This window comes from Equus caballus, chromosome 7 (assembly GCF_041296265.1).
Source record: "Equus caballus isolate H_3958 breed thoroughbred chromosome 7, TB-T2T, whole genome shotgun sequence".
Classification (NCBI taxonomy): domain Eukaryota; kingdom Metazoa; phylum Chordata; class Mammalia; order Perissodactyla; family Equidae; genus Equus; species Equus caballus.
This window is the reverse complement of record NC_091690.1, coordinates 90,583,909-90,606,483: the sequence shown is the minus strand read 5'-3', so window position 1 is coordinate 90,606,483 and position 22,575 is coordinate 90,583,909. Positions and strand designations below refer to the sequence as shown.

At 36.4% G+C, this 22,575-nt stretch overlaps 1 protein-coding gene across 6 annotated transcripts in view; it reads right to left on the bottom strand.

Moving 5' to 3' along the window:
* Positions 1 to 22,575, bottom strand: part of PRMT3 (protein arginine methyltransferase 3) — a 135,546-nt gene that overhangs the window by 108,088 nt on the left and 4,883 nt on the right. For all 6 annotated transcript variants that reach the window (XR_011440282.1, XR_011440283.1, XR_011440284.1 and 3 more), the window contains 4 exon segments: positions 16,277 to 16,436; positions 14,840 to 14,984; positions 10,422 to 10,487; positions 1,727 to 1,848 (listed from right to left, as the gene is read on the bottom strand). Coding sequence is in view for 2 of the 6 variants with exons in the window: in XM_014741502.3 (XP_014596988.2) it covers positions 1,727 to 1,848; positions 10,422 to 10,487; positions 14,840 to 14,984; positions 16,277 to 16,436 (493 nt within the window). In the remaining 4 variants the exon portion in view is untranslated.

Genomic DNA, 22,575 nt, shown 5'->3' with positions numbered 1-22,575 from the left:
ATGGATGTTCTCCAACAGGAAAATCATAAGCAAACCACTATCTATGAAAAATCTAAGCAAGGTATATGTAATTTTTTAACAAACATTAATGTGATACTTGTCAATAATAACAGTAATTAACTTTTGAATACTTAATACATGCCAGGAAATATACCAAAGAGATTTACATGCATTTCTTACTTGTAACTCATTTATCCTACTCATAACCATCTGAGGCAGTCATTATTATTTTCACTCTGACAGTGAAACAACTGAGGTCTCAAAGAAGTTGGACATAATTTAACTCAAGTTCAAACAACTGATACACGGTAGAGCAAGGACTTAAACCCAAGCCTAACCCAAAAACCTTGTGCTCTTAACCTCAACATTACACTTCTATGTAATACAATAAAATCTAAAACTGTAAACACTTTACATGATTCTATTTAAATTGTATACTAATCAGAAAAGACCAATATTAATTAATTTTTTTTATTTTTAAAGATCCTATTTTTTTCCTTTTTCTCCCCAAAGCCCCCCAGTACATAGTTGTATATTCTTCGTTGTGGGTCCTTCTAGTTGTGGCATGTGGGACGCTGCCTCAGCGTGGTTTGATGAGCTGCGCCATGTCCGCGCCCAGGATTTGAACCAACGAAACACTGGGCCGCCTGCAGCGGAGCGTGCGAACTTAACCACTCGGCCACGGGGCCAGCCCCTAACATTAATCAATTTTAAGAACAGAGCCTAAGTATCCACAGGAGGACCATTTAAGAATCATTGGGGATCTAACATACAAGACGGTGATTACAGCTAATAATAATTATACACCTGAAAGTTCCTAAGAGAGTAGATCTTAAATGTTCTCACCACAAAAAAGAAACAGTAGTTATGTGACGCAATGAAGGCATCAGCCAAGGCAACAGTGGTAATCATTTTGCAGTATGCAACTATATCAAAGCAACACGCTGTACACCTTAAACTTAGACGAAGTTATGTGTCAACTGTATCTCAATAAAGTTGGGAAAAAAAAGAATTGTTGAGAAGCCTATTAATTATTTATTCTAGAAATTACTCCTAAGTTCCAAATGTAAGGTGCTTTTGTTAAGTACATGGCTAAAGAAATCTAGTTCTATCAACTGTAGTTCGAATAAAGGCCCTCTTTTAGGACATAAGCCATCGTAAAATCAATCATCCATCGATGAACCTAAGTAACTTAACTCCTTAAAGAGAGGAGATATTTTTAGGGAAAAAAACTAAGTTTTAGGAGACAAAGTAAATCCACTCTGCCTTGTTTGTAACTGTTCTGGAATTTACTTATCTTAATTTGAAGGAGGCACAAGGGCTAGTGTCAAAAAAGAAAAAGACAGACAACCCTTAGTCTTTAGTCTAACTGCTATTTGCTAAAAGAAATATTACTGACACAAATATTTAGTTTTGTAGAGTCCCCCAACAATATTAGCTTTTATGTCAATTATTTCTAATTTTATATTATAATGCCTATTTATAGCCATATCTGGAAAGACAGAAAGGTATATAAAAACAGTTCCCATCAATGAGAACTGTGAAAAGATTATTCACAGCTCAAACATGTCTAGTTCAATTCAACTTAAAATCTTATTATTCCAGAATGAATTTTTATTAAAAGACAAATGTCCTGAGTGTGCATTAGACAGCTGTTAAAGACAAGAAAACCTGGTAACCATCAAATTTAAAAATAATCTGAAATCGAGTCTTAACATGCATCTACCTTATGATATCCATTGCCTGGTAGAGTATTTCGGATTGATCAACTCCAAGAACCTTCTTGGCCCCAGCTTTAGCAGCAAACATAGAGAGAATTCCAGTTCCACAACCAACATCCAAAACTACCTGGTGTAACAAAAAAACAGATGTTATCGAAAAGGTCTAACATTTTAAATTCCAGCCATATATTATGGTATTTCTGGTTAGGAATAAATCACAAAATTTTAAAACTAGTGATCAAATATGGTAATAATTTCTATTTCGGGAAACTGAAGATATACTACGGGTTGTTTTAAATTCATAACAGCATATTCGGTCATAGTCTGCTGCAATCAGGTGCAAGAATGTAAATTTAAGAGATGTTTTATATGAAATAAGCAATTTCCACAGATTTCTTAACAGGGAAGTATTCTCTGTTTTTAATTTCCCTACTGCATGCTCTAATTTAGGCTGAGTAATTCTAAATTTTAATAGAAATAAACTGTCTCAAGTTTGAGTGGCCAGAATTAACCTAAGCAGCACAATTAAAAAATGGTTATAAAGGAGTCATGGATGCAGAATATTGTCATATCCCCCTCCACTTCCAAAATTAAATATTCAACTCATCTTAACAATACAAGTATAATAAAAACAAGTTCGCTTCTAGAATCCAGCAACTTGAGAATTTAAGTTGTAAAAATGATACTCATTACCATTGGGGAAGTAATAAAAAAAACCAAAGTTTAAGATGACATTGGGGACAGGTAGGGAGCAATTATTTCTAAGTCAAGAATTTCCTATGGTTCTCAGAATATTAATAGTGAAACCTACTCAGTTCACAGTAAAAAAAACAAAACCAAATTACCAAGGAAACACATTAAGTAAAACACTCAGAGGTACACTACTTTGTGAAATTACTAAAAACTGTAGTGCCTCAAATCTTCCATTATCAATGGCCTAAAATGCTACAGACTTGTCCCCAAATATGAAATTATTTCAGTTCTCTTCTACTATAAGCATTCCCTGAGCAGGCATTGATCATGGTGATGGGGTACAGCAACAAACAAGACCAAGTCCCTGGAGCTTACAATCTTGTTGGGGAGACAAAGAATAAACAAGAATCTAAGATTCCAGGCAAAGCAAGAAGGCCACTGGGGCTGCACTGGGTGAGAAAGAGGCTGCCTGGAGGTGATGTCAGGATTAAGCAGGCGCCAGATCAGAGAGCCTTTGGATTTTATTCTGAGCAATGAGAAGCTACTGTAAGAAAAACAGAACTAGAATTAAGAATCTACTACATTGTTCAAAAATAATTTAACTTTTTCCTAGGTAATATATTCACACAGTTTAAACATCAAAAAGTATATTTCTTATCCTTCAAGAAAATTTTTATGCCTATAAAATGCAATACAATATGTTTTCCTTCTCCTTTTCACACAAATGGAAGCATATTATGCCCACTGTGATACATATTGCTTTTTAATTTAACAATATAATTTAGAGATCTTCCTGTATCAGTTTACGGAAATTCTCTTATGTAGCCGTCTAGGATTCCATATTATGGCTGTACCATAAGCTACTGATCCAGTTCTCTATCGATGAACATTTAGGTAGCTTCTGAAATTTTACTATGACAATCAAGGCTGTAAATAACTTCATATCTCACCCTTTTCGTACATGAGTAAATCTAGAGAATATATTCCTAGAAGTGAAAACACTGAGTCAGAAAGAATATACTTATTTATAACTCTGCTAGACATAACCAAATTATCCTCCATGGAGCAATCCTACTCACAAAGACTCTAATCAGCAATGTGTAAGATTCAATTTCCTCATAGTGAGACTAGCCCATAAAACATATAATCAAACTTTCGGATTTCTTTCAATCTGGCAAGTACAAAATAATATATGTTGGTCTAATTTTAACATGCATTTCCATTAACCTAAGGTTTAGCATCACTCCCTATGTTGTGGAGCCACCTGTAGTTCCTTTTATGTGAACTGTCAACTTACAGCCTTTCTCCATTTTTCCACTGAGTTGTTTGGTCGTTTTCTTATTAAATATCTAATCAAATTTTTCTTATGAAATCTTACAGGAGTTCTTTCTAAGTTAAGGAGATGAGACCTCTATAATATGACTTGTAATGCTGTCTCTCAGCAGGTATTTTCATCTTTTGAATCTGCCTACAGTGATTTTTGCTACGCAGAAATTCTTTATATACAGTCAAACTCATCAATCTTTTCTGGTTTTCGATCATAATTAGATTGACTTTCCCTATTCTTCCCTATCTCATTCTCTTTCATCCTCATACATTTCCTTCTAGTACACTTATGGTTTCATTAATATAGCTTGCTTTATCATGGTATACACTAACAGGGATGGTTCCAACTTTACTTCTGTTCAGATGGCTAACAAACTGTCCCAACACATTATTAAATAGTCTGTGTTTCCCCCACTGATTTGATACGTGACTGCTATGGTCTCAATGCTTGTGTCCCCCGGAATTCAGATTCTGAAATCCTAATCCCCAAGGTGATCACATTAGAAACTGGGGCCTGTGGGAGGTGATGAGGTCATGAGGCCTGCCCTCATGAATGGGGTTAGTACTCTTACAAAAGAGGTTCCAGAGGGAGCCCTTGCTCTCCTCCACCACGTGAAGAAACAGCAAGAAGGCAAGTCTATGAACCACGAAGCAGGCCCTCACCAAATCAGCCAGTGCCTTGATCTTGAACTTTCCAGACTCTAGAACTGTCAGAAAGAAATTTCTGTTGTTTATAAGCCACTCAATGTATGGTATTTTTGTCACAGCAACCCGAATGGACTAAGACAGGGACCTTTAACATTCACTAAAATTTTTTTGTGTAGTTTAGTCTATTTCCGGATTTATATTCTGCTCCATTAATCTATATAATCATGTGCCAGTAATTATTCTAATTATAGACGCTTTACAGAATATTTTAATATCTAGTAAGGCTGGTCCATCCTCACTGCAAAATTTTTTCACAACATTTCTGGATAATTTTGTAGGTTTATTTTTCCATAAGAACAAGAGGATCAGCTTGTCTAGATTTTTTAAAAAGTCTTAGCATTTTTATGGGGATAGAACGAAAACTATAAATTAATTTAGGGAAAATGGACAATTTTATTTTGAGTTTTCTTATCCAAGAACATGATATGACTTTCAATTTGTTTAAATCATCTGTTATGTTCTTCAGGAGTTGTTTTTTAAAAAATCTTTTTCATCTAAGTCCTGCACATTATTAGTTAAGTTTGTTCCTATGCATTTTATCTTCTGTGTTGTTTACTATTTTAAGTGGAGTCCTTCCTTTCATTAGATCTTGAAAATATAATTTACCAGGACTGTCTCCAGAAGAGAGAAAACCTAAGCAGCCTCATTTCCACTGAAGATGTAAAGCTGTCAAAGGCTACTGCCCTGTCTCCTATTCTCTGCCCCTCCAAGAAGGACGAGGCCCATATGGTTTCAAAGGGAGAATGTGACTGTTCCCGCACATGTGGCCTGTTTGAGTGAGTCAGCACATTTTAACATCACTACTCTCACACACAAGAAAGTGAAGAATTTTAAGATGCAAGCTATACAACATCACTACAAACAAAATTAATTTTTTTTTTGCAGGGAAACATTTGCTCTGAGCCAACACCTGTTGCCAATCCTCATCTTTTTTGTTCCTGTTCCCCAAAGCCCCAGTACCTGGTTGTATATCCTAGTTGTAAGTCATTCTAGTTTTTCTATGTGAGCCACCACCACAGCATGGCAGGTGACAGAGAGGTGGTGTGGCTCCATGACTGGGAAGCGAACCCAGGCCACAGAAGCAGCAACTGCCAAACTTTAATCACTAGGCCATCAGGGCTGGCTCTTAAAATATTTTTTTAAAGTTACAAATAAAAGGTATTAACTAGAACAGCAAGGCAATACTATAGTGCATAGCATATATGTTTACATTATGGTTAGAGTACATCAATTTGAAATATTATATGGCATAGAATGATAATAAAATGGAAAAATATATACAACATAACACTAAGTGATAAGCTCCCAGAAACTTTCACTGAAATGAGATATTCGCAAAACTAAGAAATTATAAAGGTCAGTGTGGAATCACACAGCGCTTCGGCAATGGTGTTTGGGAATATCCACGCTCACACACAGTTTATGAAAAGACAAGCTGGCAGCACTAACACCATGCAGGGTACAGCCTTTTTGACCCAGGGAGCCCAATGCTAGGAATTTATCTTATTATTGTACTCTCACATATATAAAAAGGTTTTTAACATTTTACATTTTTATATGCAGCATTGATCTAACTTATCGACAACAATCAACTTATGGACATTCTTACATTGGATACATGAGCCATTAAAAGAATGTTAATAAGAAATTATCTGTAAGGAAATTGCTGAGTGAAGAAAGATAAGTATAGAAGGATATGTATCATATACTCCAATTAGAGTATGTGTTCTTTCGTAAGACTATACATATACACACACACACATATTTTAAATACATATGCAAATATATATAATTCTTATTTACTCCTCATTTTGCCAATGAGGAAAGTGAGCTTCAGAGGGAAAGTAACAGATGCAGGACCATACAGCTGTTCATTTGCAAAGCTAGCATTCAAACACAGGTCAACCTGCTTCTAAAGCCCATATTTAAACTATATTTTTAATTGTATGTTAATTATTTATTACATCTAACTCAGAATTAGGTAACTGGGCAAATAAACTAAAACTTGATAGAAGAGGTAGAAATGATAACTGAATAAACTAACATTATTTTACAAAATAATGAAGGAATTTGATTCACTTTTTCTAAAAAAAAAAAAGCACACAAAGAAAGAAAGAAAAATTGAATCAATTTTAACTGTACATAACAATCAAAAGCATAAAGAAAGTGCCTAACTGTGAAGTTCTTCAATGGACTACAAATACAAGTTAATTATGAGTGGGTAATAACATGATTAAATGCCACGCAAAGTTAAATTAAATCTGAGAAACCATATGGCCTCCACAGGAGCCTTGTGAATTGAAACATAAGAAAGGAATGAAGGAAAGGAGGCAGGAAGGGATGGATAGAGGGAGAAAGGAAGGAAAGGAAAAGAAACACATTTTAAGTTTAAGTACCTTTTCAAAAATAAATCTCTACAATGCACTACATAATAAAATACAGAAGTTAGTGTTGTGATATGAAGCTTGTCTACCTAAGGGAGATAAAGCAAACAAAAACAATGACGATAAAACTTAGAAAAACACGTTATTTCATACATTTGTTAGAAGAACTATATTTCAATAATTTCATGAACATATTCTGTCATGGGACACAGAAATCACATGACCTATACATGAAAAAGAGTGTGAATTAAAATGTAACTAATGGACCCCACCCTAATTACTTACTCATTCTATTTTAACATAATGGTGTTCAAAGAGTAGTGGCACAGGGTTAAGAGCACCGGACTAGGAGCAAAAACCCTCAGATTTCTTTTTTTCAGTTGCCCGTTTTAGGGCAAGTCAATTAACCTATTGGTTTCAAGTTTCCTCACGTGTAAAATGGAAATGAATACTGGCCCTGCCTAGTTCTAGGTGTATTGCACAGTCACAACGAGACATGTTTGAAAGTAATCGATAAACTATCAAATGCTATTTAAATATATGGTAATATATTTTCTAAATCTGCAGCCATAGTATAATAAAGTATCCCAAATCATTTAAAAATATGAAAGCTCTAGAGTAAATATTACTAATTACAGAAAATTATACCTTGACTGTGCTTACAGAGTTAAAAATTGATACATGTATTTTACATTACAGTAGTCATGTGCCACACAACGTTTCAATCAACCACAGACCGCATATACGACGGTGGTCCCATAAGATTAGTATCATGTGGCCTAGGTGTACAGTAGGCCATACCATCCAGGTTTGTGTAAATGCACTCTATGATGTTCACACAACAATAAAATCTAAGGACGCATCTCTCAGAACATATCCTTGTCGTTAAGCGATGCATGACTATGTATTTTTGAGAAACCATAAATGCCAAGCGAAACTAATTATACATTAATACATTAAATGAAAAGATCTTGGGCAAACTACCAAGGAAAAACACTCCCAATTTACTACTAAGCCCTTTTCTGACTCTGGTAAATTTAATCTCGTCAGTAAGAGGAGTAAACAGAACATAAAATAAACATGATATGTTTTCCACGGTCATGTATTTTGTCTGAAAATGTATAATACATACAGCATTTCTACAATACTGTCACAGATAAAAAATTAGAAACAGAAAGTGACTGTGTTCAGGTCCATGAACCCAGTAAGATGTACTCCATACACACAGACATATTCATAATTACAGTCTTATGGGACCACCATCCGATACGTGGTCTGTCGCTGACTGAAATGTTAGGCAGCACATGACTGTAAATAATTTCTCAATGTTTAATCTTATGATTACTAAGTGCCTTTTCAGTATTTTCTTATGTATTATAAGACAAAAGTCTATTCTGGAGCACATTGAAAAGAAACTTGTAACTTACTTTCACCTGACAAATTCTTATGATATTCATATCAAAAAGTATTTGGAAAAGATGACTCAAAGAAAGGCAATGACGGTGCTTTTATAACAACAAAAGTCATAAAATTTTAAAACAAGAAGGGTTTAAAAAATCGTTTTACAGATGAGGCCCAAAGAGATTAATTACTTGCCTAAAATTATTATACAGCTGGTTCCTAAGAATCAAGGCAGGACTAGCGATTCCAAGAGCAGCACGTGCTTACTTTCTATGCAACATATTAAGGAAAAAATAAAAATATGAGCATAATCGAATTACAAACGTAAAGCAAACTTTTTAATAGTAACACACTTGCTTCACTGGAAATAAAGCTGTTTTCTAGACACACATATTAAATAAATTGTTTCCAGCACTTGTGTGCAAATATAAAACCTAACCATAAAAAAATCATTAGTCTCTGCTGCAACAACATATAAAAAGCATACAAAAGAGCTAAGTACAAAGAACTGACAAAAACTAAGATTTTAAAAATGAAATCATCTATCTGTCTATAGTGGGAATCAGCAAAAACAAAGAAACACACCATCATAAACCTTTCATGACGGGTAATGCTCGAGCCAAAAGACAGCAGAGCTCCACATAAACTCCAAGTGTCTGGGTCAGCTAAGTTACAAGTGAAACATGCTCTTAGGAAGCAGATGTGGAAAACGAAAAGGCAATCTTTATTAAATTCCAAACAATACAAAAATCAGGAAAACGGATTTTTTAAAATAGTCACTGCTGCAATATCACGTGAAGCCCATGAAATAAAATTAGAGAAGAATCTTTCAAAACGGAGGTGAGGGGGCTGGCCCGACGGCACAACGGTCAAGTCCGCACGTTCCACTTCAGCAGCCCTCGGTCCGTGGGCTCAGATCCCACGTGTGGACCTACGCACCACCTGGCAAGCCATGCTGTAGCAGGTGTCCCACATATAAAGTAGAGGAAGATGGGCATGGATGTGAGTTCAGGGCCAGTCTTCCTCAGCAAAAAGAGGAGGATTGGCAGCAGATGTTAGCTCAGGGCTAATCTTCCTCAAAATAAAAAAATAAATAAAATGGAAGTGAAAGGGGTATTAAAAACATGATAAGCTATCAATATACATGTTCTTTAAGTGGAAAGAGTAGGGGAAAATTCCCAAGCAAAGGTATGTAAGTGGCAGAGATGATAATATTCTTGACCAAATTAGTGGACTAATTTCTAGTGAGGAACAAACAGAAAACCTGAACTTTTAAGGAACCACGCTAATGTAGAGAGAAAATGGAGGAGGAAGTAAAGAAAAAAAATAAAAAAAAATTCACAAGGGAGGAAAAACAACATAAATTTCAAACACACACACACACACACACACAGTGTGAAAGATCATCTCTGAAACCACCTGAGGCAGTATTAAGACTAATGGTAAAACACAAAGTGTCTCATAAAGGGGTTAAAATAAATGAAGTCTTAAAAGAAAGTACATAAAATAAATTTAACCTTACAGTATTTGACCCTATCAGTATCATCTTAAAATTATTAAGTTTTAACTAATAACAGAAACTAGAATAATAATTAAAAGTGTGCTTTGGGGCCAGCCCCGTGGCCGAGTGGTTGAGTTTGCACGCTCCGCTGCAGGCGGCCCAGTGTTTCGTCGGTTTGAATCCTGGGCACGGACATGGCACTGCTCATCACACCATGCTGAGGCGGCATCCCACATGCCACAACTAGAAGGACCCACAACTACGAGTATACAACTATGTACCGGGGGGCTTTGGGGAGAAAAAGGAAAAAAATAAAATCTAAAAAAAAAAAAACAGTGTGCTTTGGTGTGGGGCTTATCTGATACATGTGAAATTCAGAGGAATCACAGCAAACCAAACATATGATTTAAAGAAAATTATCTGGATAAGCCAAGCTTAACTAAACTATGTCACTGTAATTAATGAACCTCAATGTAAAGAAAGAGCATATGGAATGACAGCACCACCCAGCATTTCTGTTATCAGCACTCAGCACCACAGAACAGCATCATAAAAGTCTCCCACGAAATAAAGCCAGAGGACATTAAATCATCTGCTATCAATGACGACCCAAGAGAGCACCGCTACTGCCCAAGATGGACATGATGCACAACTGAAATGTATCATTCTATACCCCATGCTACTCACCTTGTCTTTGAAGATGTGTGGGTTTTGGTATATGAAATCTCGGTAACTTTCTGTTCGTACTTTGTCCTAGGGTGGACAGAGAAAAACACTGTGTTTAGTACAGCTATGTTAAAATATGAGAGAAAAAAACAAAATAGATAAATGTCTAAGTTATAGTTACATACGCAAAATGAAGCTAAACTGAGTATGGTTTTTCTAAGAAAGTCACTGATCAGCACCTATCTGACTTATAATCCTGTTTTGTTCGTAGAAATGCCTGTAGTAGGAGATGATGCTTAAGAGCCTATAAGCCTACATCATTTGAGGCCCGCAGCCCCATTACAAGACTTCCACACCTGCAGCCTCACGTGACCTGGGACCGAGGCGGGCAGTGAATGCTAACATTTATGCTGGTTCATGAACTGAGCTGATTCCCTTTAAATCACCTCAGCTGAGACAGACACTGACAGCAAATCGAGCAGCAAGGGGCTCTGCTGCCCGGCGAGTAAATTGAGTACGATAAAGTCTCTCCGACCAGGAATGCCGGTTCTGGTTTTCCCACTAGGTGGGAAGAAAGCAGTTACACCAAATGCTACAAGATCAAAATTTATACAATCCATATCCCTCAAAAAATTTTTATGCCAATGCTGGGATTTAAAAAAATATTTTTATAAAGGAGGTCTTAAATTAAAAGGCAAGTTGTTTTACTTAATTCCTGGATCTAAAAAGGGGGAATTCCATAATTAATTCCAGGCTAACAAAATTATTTTTAAATGCTTTACAAACAAAATTTTAAATCAGGCTTGTTAAATCTTTCCTTGAAAGTTATTTTAAAAATTCCTAAAAGAATCTAATGTTTAAATAAATTTACACATATTATTAACTAATTAATTTTAAAGCTGTCTTAAAAAAAAACCATTTCCTACATTTTAACCATTTTTATATTCTTCTTACACTACAACCAGTGATTTCTGCTGACATAACAAAACCTACAAAGGGTGCACCTCAGTCAAGGAGGCAGTCACTCTGCTCCAACTTAACCACCAGCATGCCAAGTTCTGCTCTAGTCCACGCACTGCTGCCCGGCTCAGCTTCAGCCCCTCACCCAGCTCCTTCTATACGTCCACCTGCTTCTGCTCACAGGCTCACCCTGGTGCAAGGAAATCCAGAGTACACCAAACACGGTGCCTTGGACATAGCAGAGCTTCAATTTAATAACTGAATTTTTAAAAGAAAAATCCACTAAACATGAAAATGCAAGCAAATAAAAGACTAGCCTTCATAACCATTTAAAAATACTTACTCTAGCAAAAGATTAACACTTTAATACAAAGTAAGGTAACAGACAGAAATTTAAAAATTATCTTTTGCACTAACCTATTAAAACTAAAAAAACACAAAAGAATAATAAAATTAGAGCTCCAATACTAAGAAGCAAGATAATCTTTTAAGACTAGTAAACTGTCGTGGAATTATTCTTATAAATGTAAAATGTAAAAAACTTCAAGATGAGACTAAAGACAAGAGAACAGTTATATACTATAAATTTTACATATATAAATAACAGTAAGTTTTAAATGTACAGGCCCATGAAGGTGGACAGAATGCATGAGTTAGCTGCAGATTCAATGAGGAGAATGCAGTAAAGAAAACTTATTTAACCGTACTATGATCTGTGATAAATGTTCACCCGGATGAACAATGTTTTCCTTGGAGAAAAAAAAAGAGTGACGCATCTCAGATTTCTAACATTAGATAACAATGACTCTTCTTCAGAAAGATAATGTGGCAAAGGATTTTGAAAGTTCATGTAATCTATCCCTCTATCAACTGTATCTCTGGAATTCACAAGAGTTATCTTCATCTTAACTCCAAAAAATAAAATCACGAACTACCTTTATTTATAATTATAATCACAATATATGCCAAAATAGTGTCATTAAAATGTCGGAGACTAAGCAACAAAAAATACAAATAATATTCCTATAAAAGCAAGGCCAGGGGCCGGCCCAGTGGCGTAGTGGTTAAGTTCATATGCTCCATTTCAGAGGCCTGGGGTTCGCAGGTTCGGATCCCAGGCATGGACCTACACACTACTCACCAAACTACGCTTTGGTGGCATCCCATATACAAAGTAGAGGAAGACTGGCACAGATGTTAGCTCAGGGACAATCTTCTTCGAGCAAAAAGAGGAAGATTGGTGACAGATGTTAGCTCAGGGCCCATCTTCCTCACCAAAAAAAAAAAAAAAAGCAAGGAAAATTCTAAGCATTAAAATAAGTCCTAGGGGCCGGCTCCATGGCCGAGTGGTTAAGTTCGCGCATTCTGCTGTGGTGGCCCAGGGTTCGGATCCTGGGCACGGACGTGGCACTGCTTATCAGGCCACGTTGAGGCAGCCTCCCACATCCCACAACTAGAAGGACATGCAACTAAGATATACAACTGTGTATGGTGGGGGGTGGGGGGGTTTGGGGAGATAAAGCAGAAAAAAAAAAAAAGATTGGCCACAGTTGTTAGCCCAGGTGCCAATCCTTAAAAAAAAAAAGGAAGATTGGCAATAATTGTTAGCCCAGGTGCCAATCTTTTTAAAAAAAAAAGTCCTATATATATGGTTTCTCAATTTAAGATTATTTATAAAGATCAGGAGAGATTCTGGTAGTAGTACAACCTTGAACACATTATGTGTGCTAAGAACTGTTTTGATAAGAAACAGAAGAAATATTGCTTAATATAAGGCACATTTCATATTCATCCACAGTACATAACTTAGCAAAATATAAAATGGATGCACAGTTCTTTTTGAATGGAATATGTCCATATTTCCTATGAACACTTCAGTCATTTCCAAAGGGAGGTAATTACACTGTATAACAGCTAAGTGGAACTAAGACAGAGAGAATTGTATTAATAAGGATTAAGTGATTCTCTAAAAAGGAAGAGAGAGCACTGGAAACTTCAAGCTGGAACTTGTTAAATCTCCATGTACATCACAAAGACTTAACAATACCCAATCAAGTGTGCAGAGCCTCCAGCTACTGATACACAGCTGCAAGTGTCCAGGACAGAGATGAGGAAACAAGTACTCAAACTGGATCTCCCTGACAACTGTAGTGAGGACACGCACATGCACCATTTACTGGGAGTCTCAGTCAGCTTATCTGTCTGAAAACCCAGCACAATTTCCATACCAAAGGCAGTAAAGGCTCATGGAACTTAGATTGATGGAGTGATTTAAAATGACAAATGCAGGCTTAGATTAACTCCTTTAAAGAAAATATTCTAGACACAATAAAATTAATTTTAACAAAGAAAATAGAGTAAGTCAATTTCCTTTAAACAAATTCACCCTGGGCTTAAAATAACTTATTACTTATAATAAGATAACTGTTATTTGTAATGCTATGCCATTACCCAAGTGACAAGAAAAAGCACAACCATGACATGTCATTAGTAAAGAAATGACATGCCATTGCTTTAAAAGGCCCCAAGTAAAGACAATCACTATTAATTAGCAAACCTCCACCCCGTGATCCTGCAAAACTGACTCAATAAAATACGTACATACATGTTATTAAATATCCCTGGGTATTTTCAATGCACATGTTTCAGGGGAACATAATCTTCGGGCTTCCACAAAATAAAACAATCTTTTGAGGAAGGATTTAGGAAGGAAGTTTTTGCTGGTGGGTTTCAAGAGAAGAAAAGGCAGTGGCATCTAAAATTCATAAACATCTAAAATTTTCAATAATTGTTATATCGCAACATTTGTTTCACTCTAGTTACATACTTTCAGTTTTACTCAGTTAAAAAATTACATTTTGCTATTTTATAATATACAATATAATACACAATAAAGTGTTTAAATACTAGGTATAGCTAGAAATCTACTTGTAGTTCATATAAACATTCTCATTTCAAAAATTAAAACCAAATTTAAATATGTGACTCGACCAATTTAGGAAATTCCTCTATACATCAATGATTTCAAACGTAAAAATATTATGCCATAACAATTGTGAGAATTATTTATAATTAAACTTTGTAGCAAAGAATTATTTGCCCACACTCAAGTCAGTATTGCTATTTAAAACACTAAAATTAATCATTTCCTTTGTACATTAAAGGCAAATATATAATTTATTTGTTCCTATTTAACAGTTGCTCTTGAGAAGACTAAACTCATCAGTTGTTTTCTCCAATGTTCTATTTCAAGCAAAAAGTAATTTCATAATAAAGATTAATAATGATATCAAATGGAATTTACAATGACTTTGATGCTTCTGTAATCTTTTCAACATAAGATGAGCTATCAAGTACTAAAGAGATTTAAAAAGCAGTCCTCACAAAAAAGCAGTTCTCCTACAGCATAAGTGTCAAGAACCTGTTTTACTCTATTTTTCCTTTAGGACAGATTTGGTGCATTTGTGCTCTTCTCTAACCTTTAGCATTTCTTCATGTATCCCATAATGCCCGTATGAGCTGAAATAAACACCATCCTCATCCTCCTGGAGGTCTGCAATGGCAGTAGTAGATGACGAGCAGGTTCTGACATCTGCGTTCATCACAAAATCCTGAGCAAATTGTCTGTAATCAATTTGAAATACACCCTTGAGACAGGTTTATTGGACCATGAAAAAAGGAAAGGCTAGAGGTTGAGGAAGAGAAGGGGGAGGGAGTGGAGTGTGGAGTGTGATGAGCCTTCTAAATCACACGCTATCTTAAGCAACTGAAAGCTCCCCCTGCTGGATCTTAAGCAATGGTACATTCAAAGCCAGCTGTAAGCACTCCTCCTGCAACCGCGAAAGCACTGCCCACCACAGATTACAGGTGTTTACAGCTTGCAACTGAACAAAATAAGCACATTACATTTATTCAGCTTTATTATTTCTATTGCTCCAAAATCTTATTTTAGCCGTGAATCAATGTAGTATATTTCAATGCCATTAATAGTCTTTAAAACCATATTACCTCATGGAAGCATTATATGAGCAGAAAGTGGACCCAAATTGAGAATTATTTACATACACCAACATCATCCACTCCAGCTCTAAAATTCAGTTCCCTCTCTGATCACGACACATTAAGAATCTATTAGCTGTGCATGGGGGAGAAGTGCAAAGAGGCAGATAGTAGAGCTGTTGTTGGTTACTAGGTTAGCCAGCATAAAATCTCAGAAACAGGGAAGGGGACCTACAATCAGCTATACTATCCTTCCTGCTGGACATTCTGGCAAACCATCAAGTGGATACTCAGGCAACAGCAATCAACTTACAAATCCAACAGGCAAAGCTGGAGGTATAGCTGGCAGAAATGCAGAACCTCAGGCCCTGCTCCAGACCTCCTGAATCAGAACCCACTTTAACAAGATCCCCAGGTGGTTCGTAAGCACATAAATTCTGAGAAGTACTAAGCCAGCAGAACGCTAATTTACCCACCGGAGAAAACAGTCCAATGTATCTGGTTTTCTGATTAAATACGACATTGTAATTATATTTTGATCCTTTAAAAACAAACTTTCAACCCTGTATTTTCCCCAAACCTAAGTAAAATGGAGAAATCTACTAGAAACAGGGTAATTCAAAGGAAAGCATATCAAAGAACAAAAGCACTCAAGACAACAACACTCCCCAGAGCAATTGCTATTAGTACAGAAATAATTATAAAGAAGTCTATGAGAACAGGTAAAACTACAGAATTTTATGTTAATCGACTATATCCACAACATATAAAAATGTTGTGTATCTTTAGTATTACTAAAATTAAATATCTACAATGTGCTTTCCAGTATATGAAACGTTGCCCATATTCTACCTTGTTATTAGTCGTATTATTTTAGGGATCTAAACAATTAATTTTCTCTAAGATTGATAAAGTACTTCATTTTTTGCAGATCCTCATGTGCTCTAGCTAACGCAGCTTCGGCAGACAGAGCCCTGGCTTCCATATGCTTCAATCTTTCAACAACAGATGTATTTTCACTGAGTCCATTGGGGTATGAGAGTGGGACTGACACCGCTTCATAAAGATCTTCTACATCTAAAGAAATAAATGGACATAATTATCAGGCCATCTTATAACAATGAAGTACATATAAATATATTAGGAATAAATATATACTAAGAGCCTATTATGCGACAAACTGAGAAAAATTAGTAAAAGTACTTTTAATTAAATAAATATTTACTAGCCAAAGTGTTTCCATTTGAATCTAAAGAGCATGCTGTTAGTCTTTTTTCATTAGCTGGCTAAATTGAACACAAATATAAGCATTAGAAAAGCAGACTCTCAGCAACCAAACCCAGGAAGAAACAAAGAAGTGGAAGAAAAAACCCTCATATTTATTGATCATCAGGTACTTTTCAATACATCTCATTTCATTCTCAAAACAAACCTATTTATGCTCATTTCAAGGCACGGGAAAAATAAATTTCAGAGAAATTAACTGACTACCCCAAAGTCACAGAGCTGTGTAATGAAGGAAGTAAGCCTCGAACCCCTGCCCGCCTTCCTAGCCCATGTTCCTGCCACTACACGAGGCCGCCTCTCAGCCTCGGGTCCTCATCTGTAGAATAAGAGGTACTAAATGACATATTCCGTAATGAGAGTGTGCAGATAGAGAATTCCATACATTCAATAACTTTTTCATCCTGGGTAGGAGGAGCACAATCTATACATCAACATCTTACTGCTGACATCATTAAATATCCTAATTTCTAATATTATTAAAAACTCTTGATTTAAATTTAATTTCACTATATATAAATCTTTAACTTCTGCTGTAGAATTCTGCAAACGCAAGTTAATATATGGAGTTAGCGAGTTTTACAAAATCTGAACACACATTTACCAGTCTAATTAACTTTCGGATCAATTTAAACCAACAAAAACTATGCAGCTATTTTATTTTCTCCTCAGTAAACACACTGGGGAAATATGGCTTTTTTTGTTTCCCATTCAGTTTTTAGTTGTGACACTTTAGAGTTGGGACAAAACAACTAAGCTTAACAAATACATGATAACATAATAACTTAGAGACTAGAGCCTAAGTTGAACTTCCTGTTAAAAAAGCACGGCAGGGCACCACTAACCTCTAGTCAGTCTTGCAGAATACTAAGTCATTTTAAAACTATAGATTCAGTCACTACTTAATTCACCAAAAATTAATGAGAGCAACAAAATATTTCCAAACTATTTAAGGATGGTGTACCATAGTTTCTACTTCCTACTCTATCATTGTGTATTTTGTTTTCCCCAAAATTCTTCAAACCGTTTGCAAACCACATTGTTAGTTTAAGTTATGGATTATAACTGAACAAGGAAATTGGTTTCTCTGTTTTGCTTTCTGCTGTAATAAAAGTTAGAATAAAAACCTTTAGGATTAATATGTAGATAATCATAAAGGTGAAATGTATAGATTTGAAAAGGAGAAAGGATTCAGTAAACATTCAGATTCGCAAGTGTAATTTATCCAAACAGTCCAATTTAGAATCCTAAACCACATCCAGGAAGAGGAATTTCCACATCTGCATTCCATCTCAGGAGGCTCAAATCACCCCGACACTTCATTTTGGCAGCTGAGAACTACCACAAAAGATGGGCAATTTATCAGAAAGACATAACAATTATGAACAAACCTCACAGAAGAGCTCCAAAACACATGAAGCAAAACCTGACAGAATTAAAGGCAAAACCAGACAATCCTTCAACCACAGTCAGAGATTTAAATAAACCCCTATCAACAACTGAAAGAACTAGATTTAAAAAAACCCAAGAGACAAAAAGATCTGAACAAAAATATTCAGCACCTTGAGCTGATTCTTTATAGCAACACTGCACCCAGTAACACTATCTTGACACTTTGGTAAAGTATTGATCAGTTATTTTTAGAATGTCTCTCAACCTGGGTTTTTCTGATGTTTTTTCACGTTTGGAATGAAATTATATGTTTTTGGCAAGAATAGCAGAGAAAAAATGTTGTGTCCTCAGTGCATTATACCAAGGGGCTCGTGGTGTCAATACACCTCATAACCACTGATTTTGGCTGTGGTGGTGTCTGCTGGATTTCTCCACTGAAAAGGGAACATCTCCTTTGTAGTTAATAAATTTCTAGGGAGAGAGAGTCTGAACTACGCAAATCCTGTTTCGCCCTAAATTTTTGCCTGCTAATCTTAGCATCCATTGGTGGGTCTTTTCTGCAAGTTATTACTGTGGTGTTTGCCTACTGCTGATTTTCTAATTCTCTCTTTTTCAACATCTATTAACAGGAATTCTACTCTAAGGTGAGCTGCTCCTTCTCCACTTATTTATTTGGTTGATTATTTCTGTCAGTGTGGACTCATGGATATTTACTTAATCCCGTGGGTTAAAAACCAATACTACCATCTTCCGTGTTGCTCAAATTATCCCAGCGGTGGCCACGAGGAGCTCCTTCAGGCGGGCACCAGTGTTCTTTTGCTAAGTCCCCTCCTTCTCCACCTGTTCAAGTACTTCCTTATTTTCCGGCACAAGATGTCCCAGACTCCTCTCATATTTTCCCTGCCCCATCCATGGAATGCACCTGTCTGAGAGGCCTTGGTTCCTTTTATTGCAGAATGATGCTATAGATCGAGATCTGGGCACTAGGGATGCTCACTGCTACTGGGGTTCTTCTAGGCCTCTCAGCAAACAGAGCTGGGAAATACCTGTACGTACACTAACCCACACATGCACACATCTGTATTTCTGTATCCATCCATCTGTGCATAAATTAAGAACTGTGAATTTATACTGATTCCAATCTATCACCACTGGACTCATTTCATCCTTCCCCATTTCCCGATTTGAAACCTCCTCCAACAGAGAGAAACCTGGCTCCTAATATCCATAATATCTTAACTTGTTCAATTCTAGTATACACAAAAGAAGTGTCAGAATTGCTAATTCACACCCTGCAAGAAACACCTTTCCTTTCTAGATTACAGCACTTATGCAGTTCTTTTTATCTGTGGCCTCAGCACAAAATCCAGTCACATTCCACTTACTCAGGTAGTTCTCTTCCTCCCCACCCTCTTCAGTGTGGTTACACTATTTCTTTGTCACATGCTTTAGTTCATTTGTTTGTTTTTGTATTCCATTCTGTACCACCGCCCTCACACACATCCTGGTTGTTTCAACTGTTGATTTTTTTGATTATATGAAGACCATGAGAAACATTATTATAGCGCTAAGAGTTGGAGCTAGACAAAAGGATATATACTCCGAGAAGGGTCACTCCCTCTTATTGCTGCTACCTCATTCCACTGTGCTCTTCTTTTCTCCCTGGTCCCACTAATGCCAGTAAGCAGCGAATCTCTTTAGTTTCTAGTTTGTCCTTCCTGTATTTCTTTTGCACAAATGAGCACACAGGCATTTTCTCAAATCCCTTTCTTTCTTACATGAGGAGTATCATACAACAGATATTCTTTTGAGCTTTGGCTTTTTTTGTTTAACAGTATACCCTGGATATCACTCTGTATCAGTTCAGAGATCATCCTCATTGTTTTTAATAGATGTAGACTACCGTGTGGATGGACCATAGCTTATTCAACTACTCTCCTATGAAGGGGCACTTCGGTTGTTTTCGATATTTCAAAATAACAACACTGCAACGAATAACCTTGTGTATATGTATTTTCAGAATACTGGAGGTGTATCTTCAAGACAGATTCTTATGAGTGAGACTGCTGGGTTAAAAAGTGGGTGTATATATAGTTTTGTTGAGGTATTGCCAAATATGCATTCTACTAGCACTGTATGATAGTGGCTGTCTCTCCACAGCCTCTCAACAAAACGTGTTGTCATGTTTAAAAAAGTTTTCCCAGTCTGACAGGTGAGAAATGGTACTTTGACGTTGGGCTATTTTTATACCCTTTTGGGTGAACTGTCTAACCAGGTATTTTTCCCCATTGTTCTAACATGTATTCGATCCTTTCTCCTTCAATTTTTAAGACTTCTTTATGTATAAAAGGATATTAACCCTTCGTGGAATATATTCCAAATATTATACCATACTTTCTAAAAAACTTAACCAAACTCCATTTTACTCACTCAGATTTCATTAATTTGTGCCTCATGTCCCCCTTCTGTTCCAAGATCCCACCCATGATATCACAATTCATTTAGTAGTCATGTCTCCTTAAGCCCCTCTTGGCTATGACAGTTTCTTAGGCCTTGTTTTTGGTAACCTTAGTTTGAGGGGCACTGGTCAGGTAGTTTGTAGAATGTCCCTCACTTTGTGTGTGATGTTTTCCACGGTTAGACTGAGGTTATGTGTTTTGGGAGGAAGACCACAGAGCTAAAGTGCCCTTCTCATCACATCGTCTCAAAGGTAGATACTATTAACGTGGCCTGTCGCTGATGATGTTGACCTTGATTACCTGGCTAAGGCAGTGTTTACCAGGTTTCTCCATCATAAAATTACTTTTTCCTCCTTATACTGTACTTCATTGCCTACTTTCTTAGTCATCTCCCTTTAGTGAAGGACTGAAACAGTGTTTAGTCATCTTCATATCCTCAATGCCAAACACTTAGCAGATGCTCAATAAACATTTACTGAACGACAGTGGAGGTGAAATGGTCAGTAACCAGGCCTGGAGCCAGGAGAATGATGACCTCCTCCTCCATCTCTCCCCACGAATGGCCAGGGGTACAGACTGAGAGAATGCGGGCAGTGCAGGCAAGAGCATGTCCAGTTCCACTTCCTTTACTAGGCCTCTTTACCTGTCCCCGATCTCAGTCACTACTTCTTCACCTAAACTCCTCTGGAACCTATATATTTACCAAGGACAAAAAGTTCTCCTTTCTAAGCACTCACCCTCTGACAGCTACTATGCTAATACGTATTACCTTTGCAACAATGTTAGAATGTAGATGTCATTATCACCTTTTTGAAAATTAAAATTAAGGCTGAAAGAAATTAAGTTGATATACCCTAGGAGAGCTCGAGTTCAATACTGACCTGTACCCACAGTGACCAGCACACAGCACTCAGTATCTCTTGATCTGAGTAATCTCCTCCTCTTCTGAACTGCACTGCCTTTCTACTTCTCACAAAACTCATCATATTTGACCTTCTAATACAGAATAGACGTTTTAAAAAAAAACACTCCTATTACTATACTGTGGGCTTTCTATGGGAAGCATTGTGACATTCCTTTCTTCCTGTCCTAAAGCATTTAACATCTGACTTTCAATCTGTGTTTAATAAATGATTTTGAATTCAGGAAGTCATAAAGAACACCAGTGGGCCCTCTGTCATTTATCAAAGAGACCACTTTGGTCACTCTGAGGAGACATGAGATTAAAGAGAAGTGGTAAAAACGGGAAAGAATCAACCTGGGACTCATCAAATTTTAGAGCTAGAAAGAATCTCAGAAATCTGGCCCTAATTCCTCACTTTATAAATGAAGACTTAAAACCAGAAAGCTTAAGTGCTTTGCCCAAGGTCACACAGCCCCTGAAGCCCACATTAAGGTTCTCACTACTGTACTGCATCACGCCACCACACAACTTAATGATGGCACTTCTCAAGGAAATGAGTGGTTTTCCACAGTTCCTGCTAATCAAAGACCTGCTCAAATACACGCTGTCAAACTATTGTCTGTTCAGAATGGTCTCGTTGATCTGAAGACAGCAAACCCTCTATCTAACCCCACTGGCACCAGAAACATGAAAGGAAGTATAAATTAAAAAAATAAATAAATCACTTAACTCCAATAAATCAGACCTATAAAGTATCTATAAAAGGCCAAGAGAATTTTCACAAGATCCCTGTTCAATAAGAAATGAACCAAAGCACAGAGCAAGTAACTAAGGAAGAAAGCTACAGTCAAGAAATGAGAGTGATCCTGCCAAAAGGGAGACGTAAGTTAGTGTACGGGGTGAGCTCATGGAAGTCTGAGTTAAATCTGAGCCACATCAAACCAAAATCTCAGTAAATTAGATGTCTTAAGAAAAGTCACTTATCCAATCTGAATACATGAGATAAAAGCAGCAAATATTATTAAATCTACTTAAATCTGTTAAGTATTATTAAATCTACTGATTAAAAAATTTTAGTTAATTTAAACTAGCTAAATTAAAAATTTAGTCAATTCTAATTAGACTCAAAATCAATCTAACAACTAAAAATTATTCTCTGCAGTCCCCCTATGTTTCA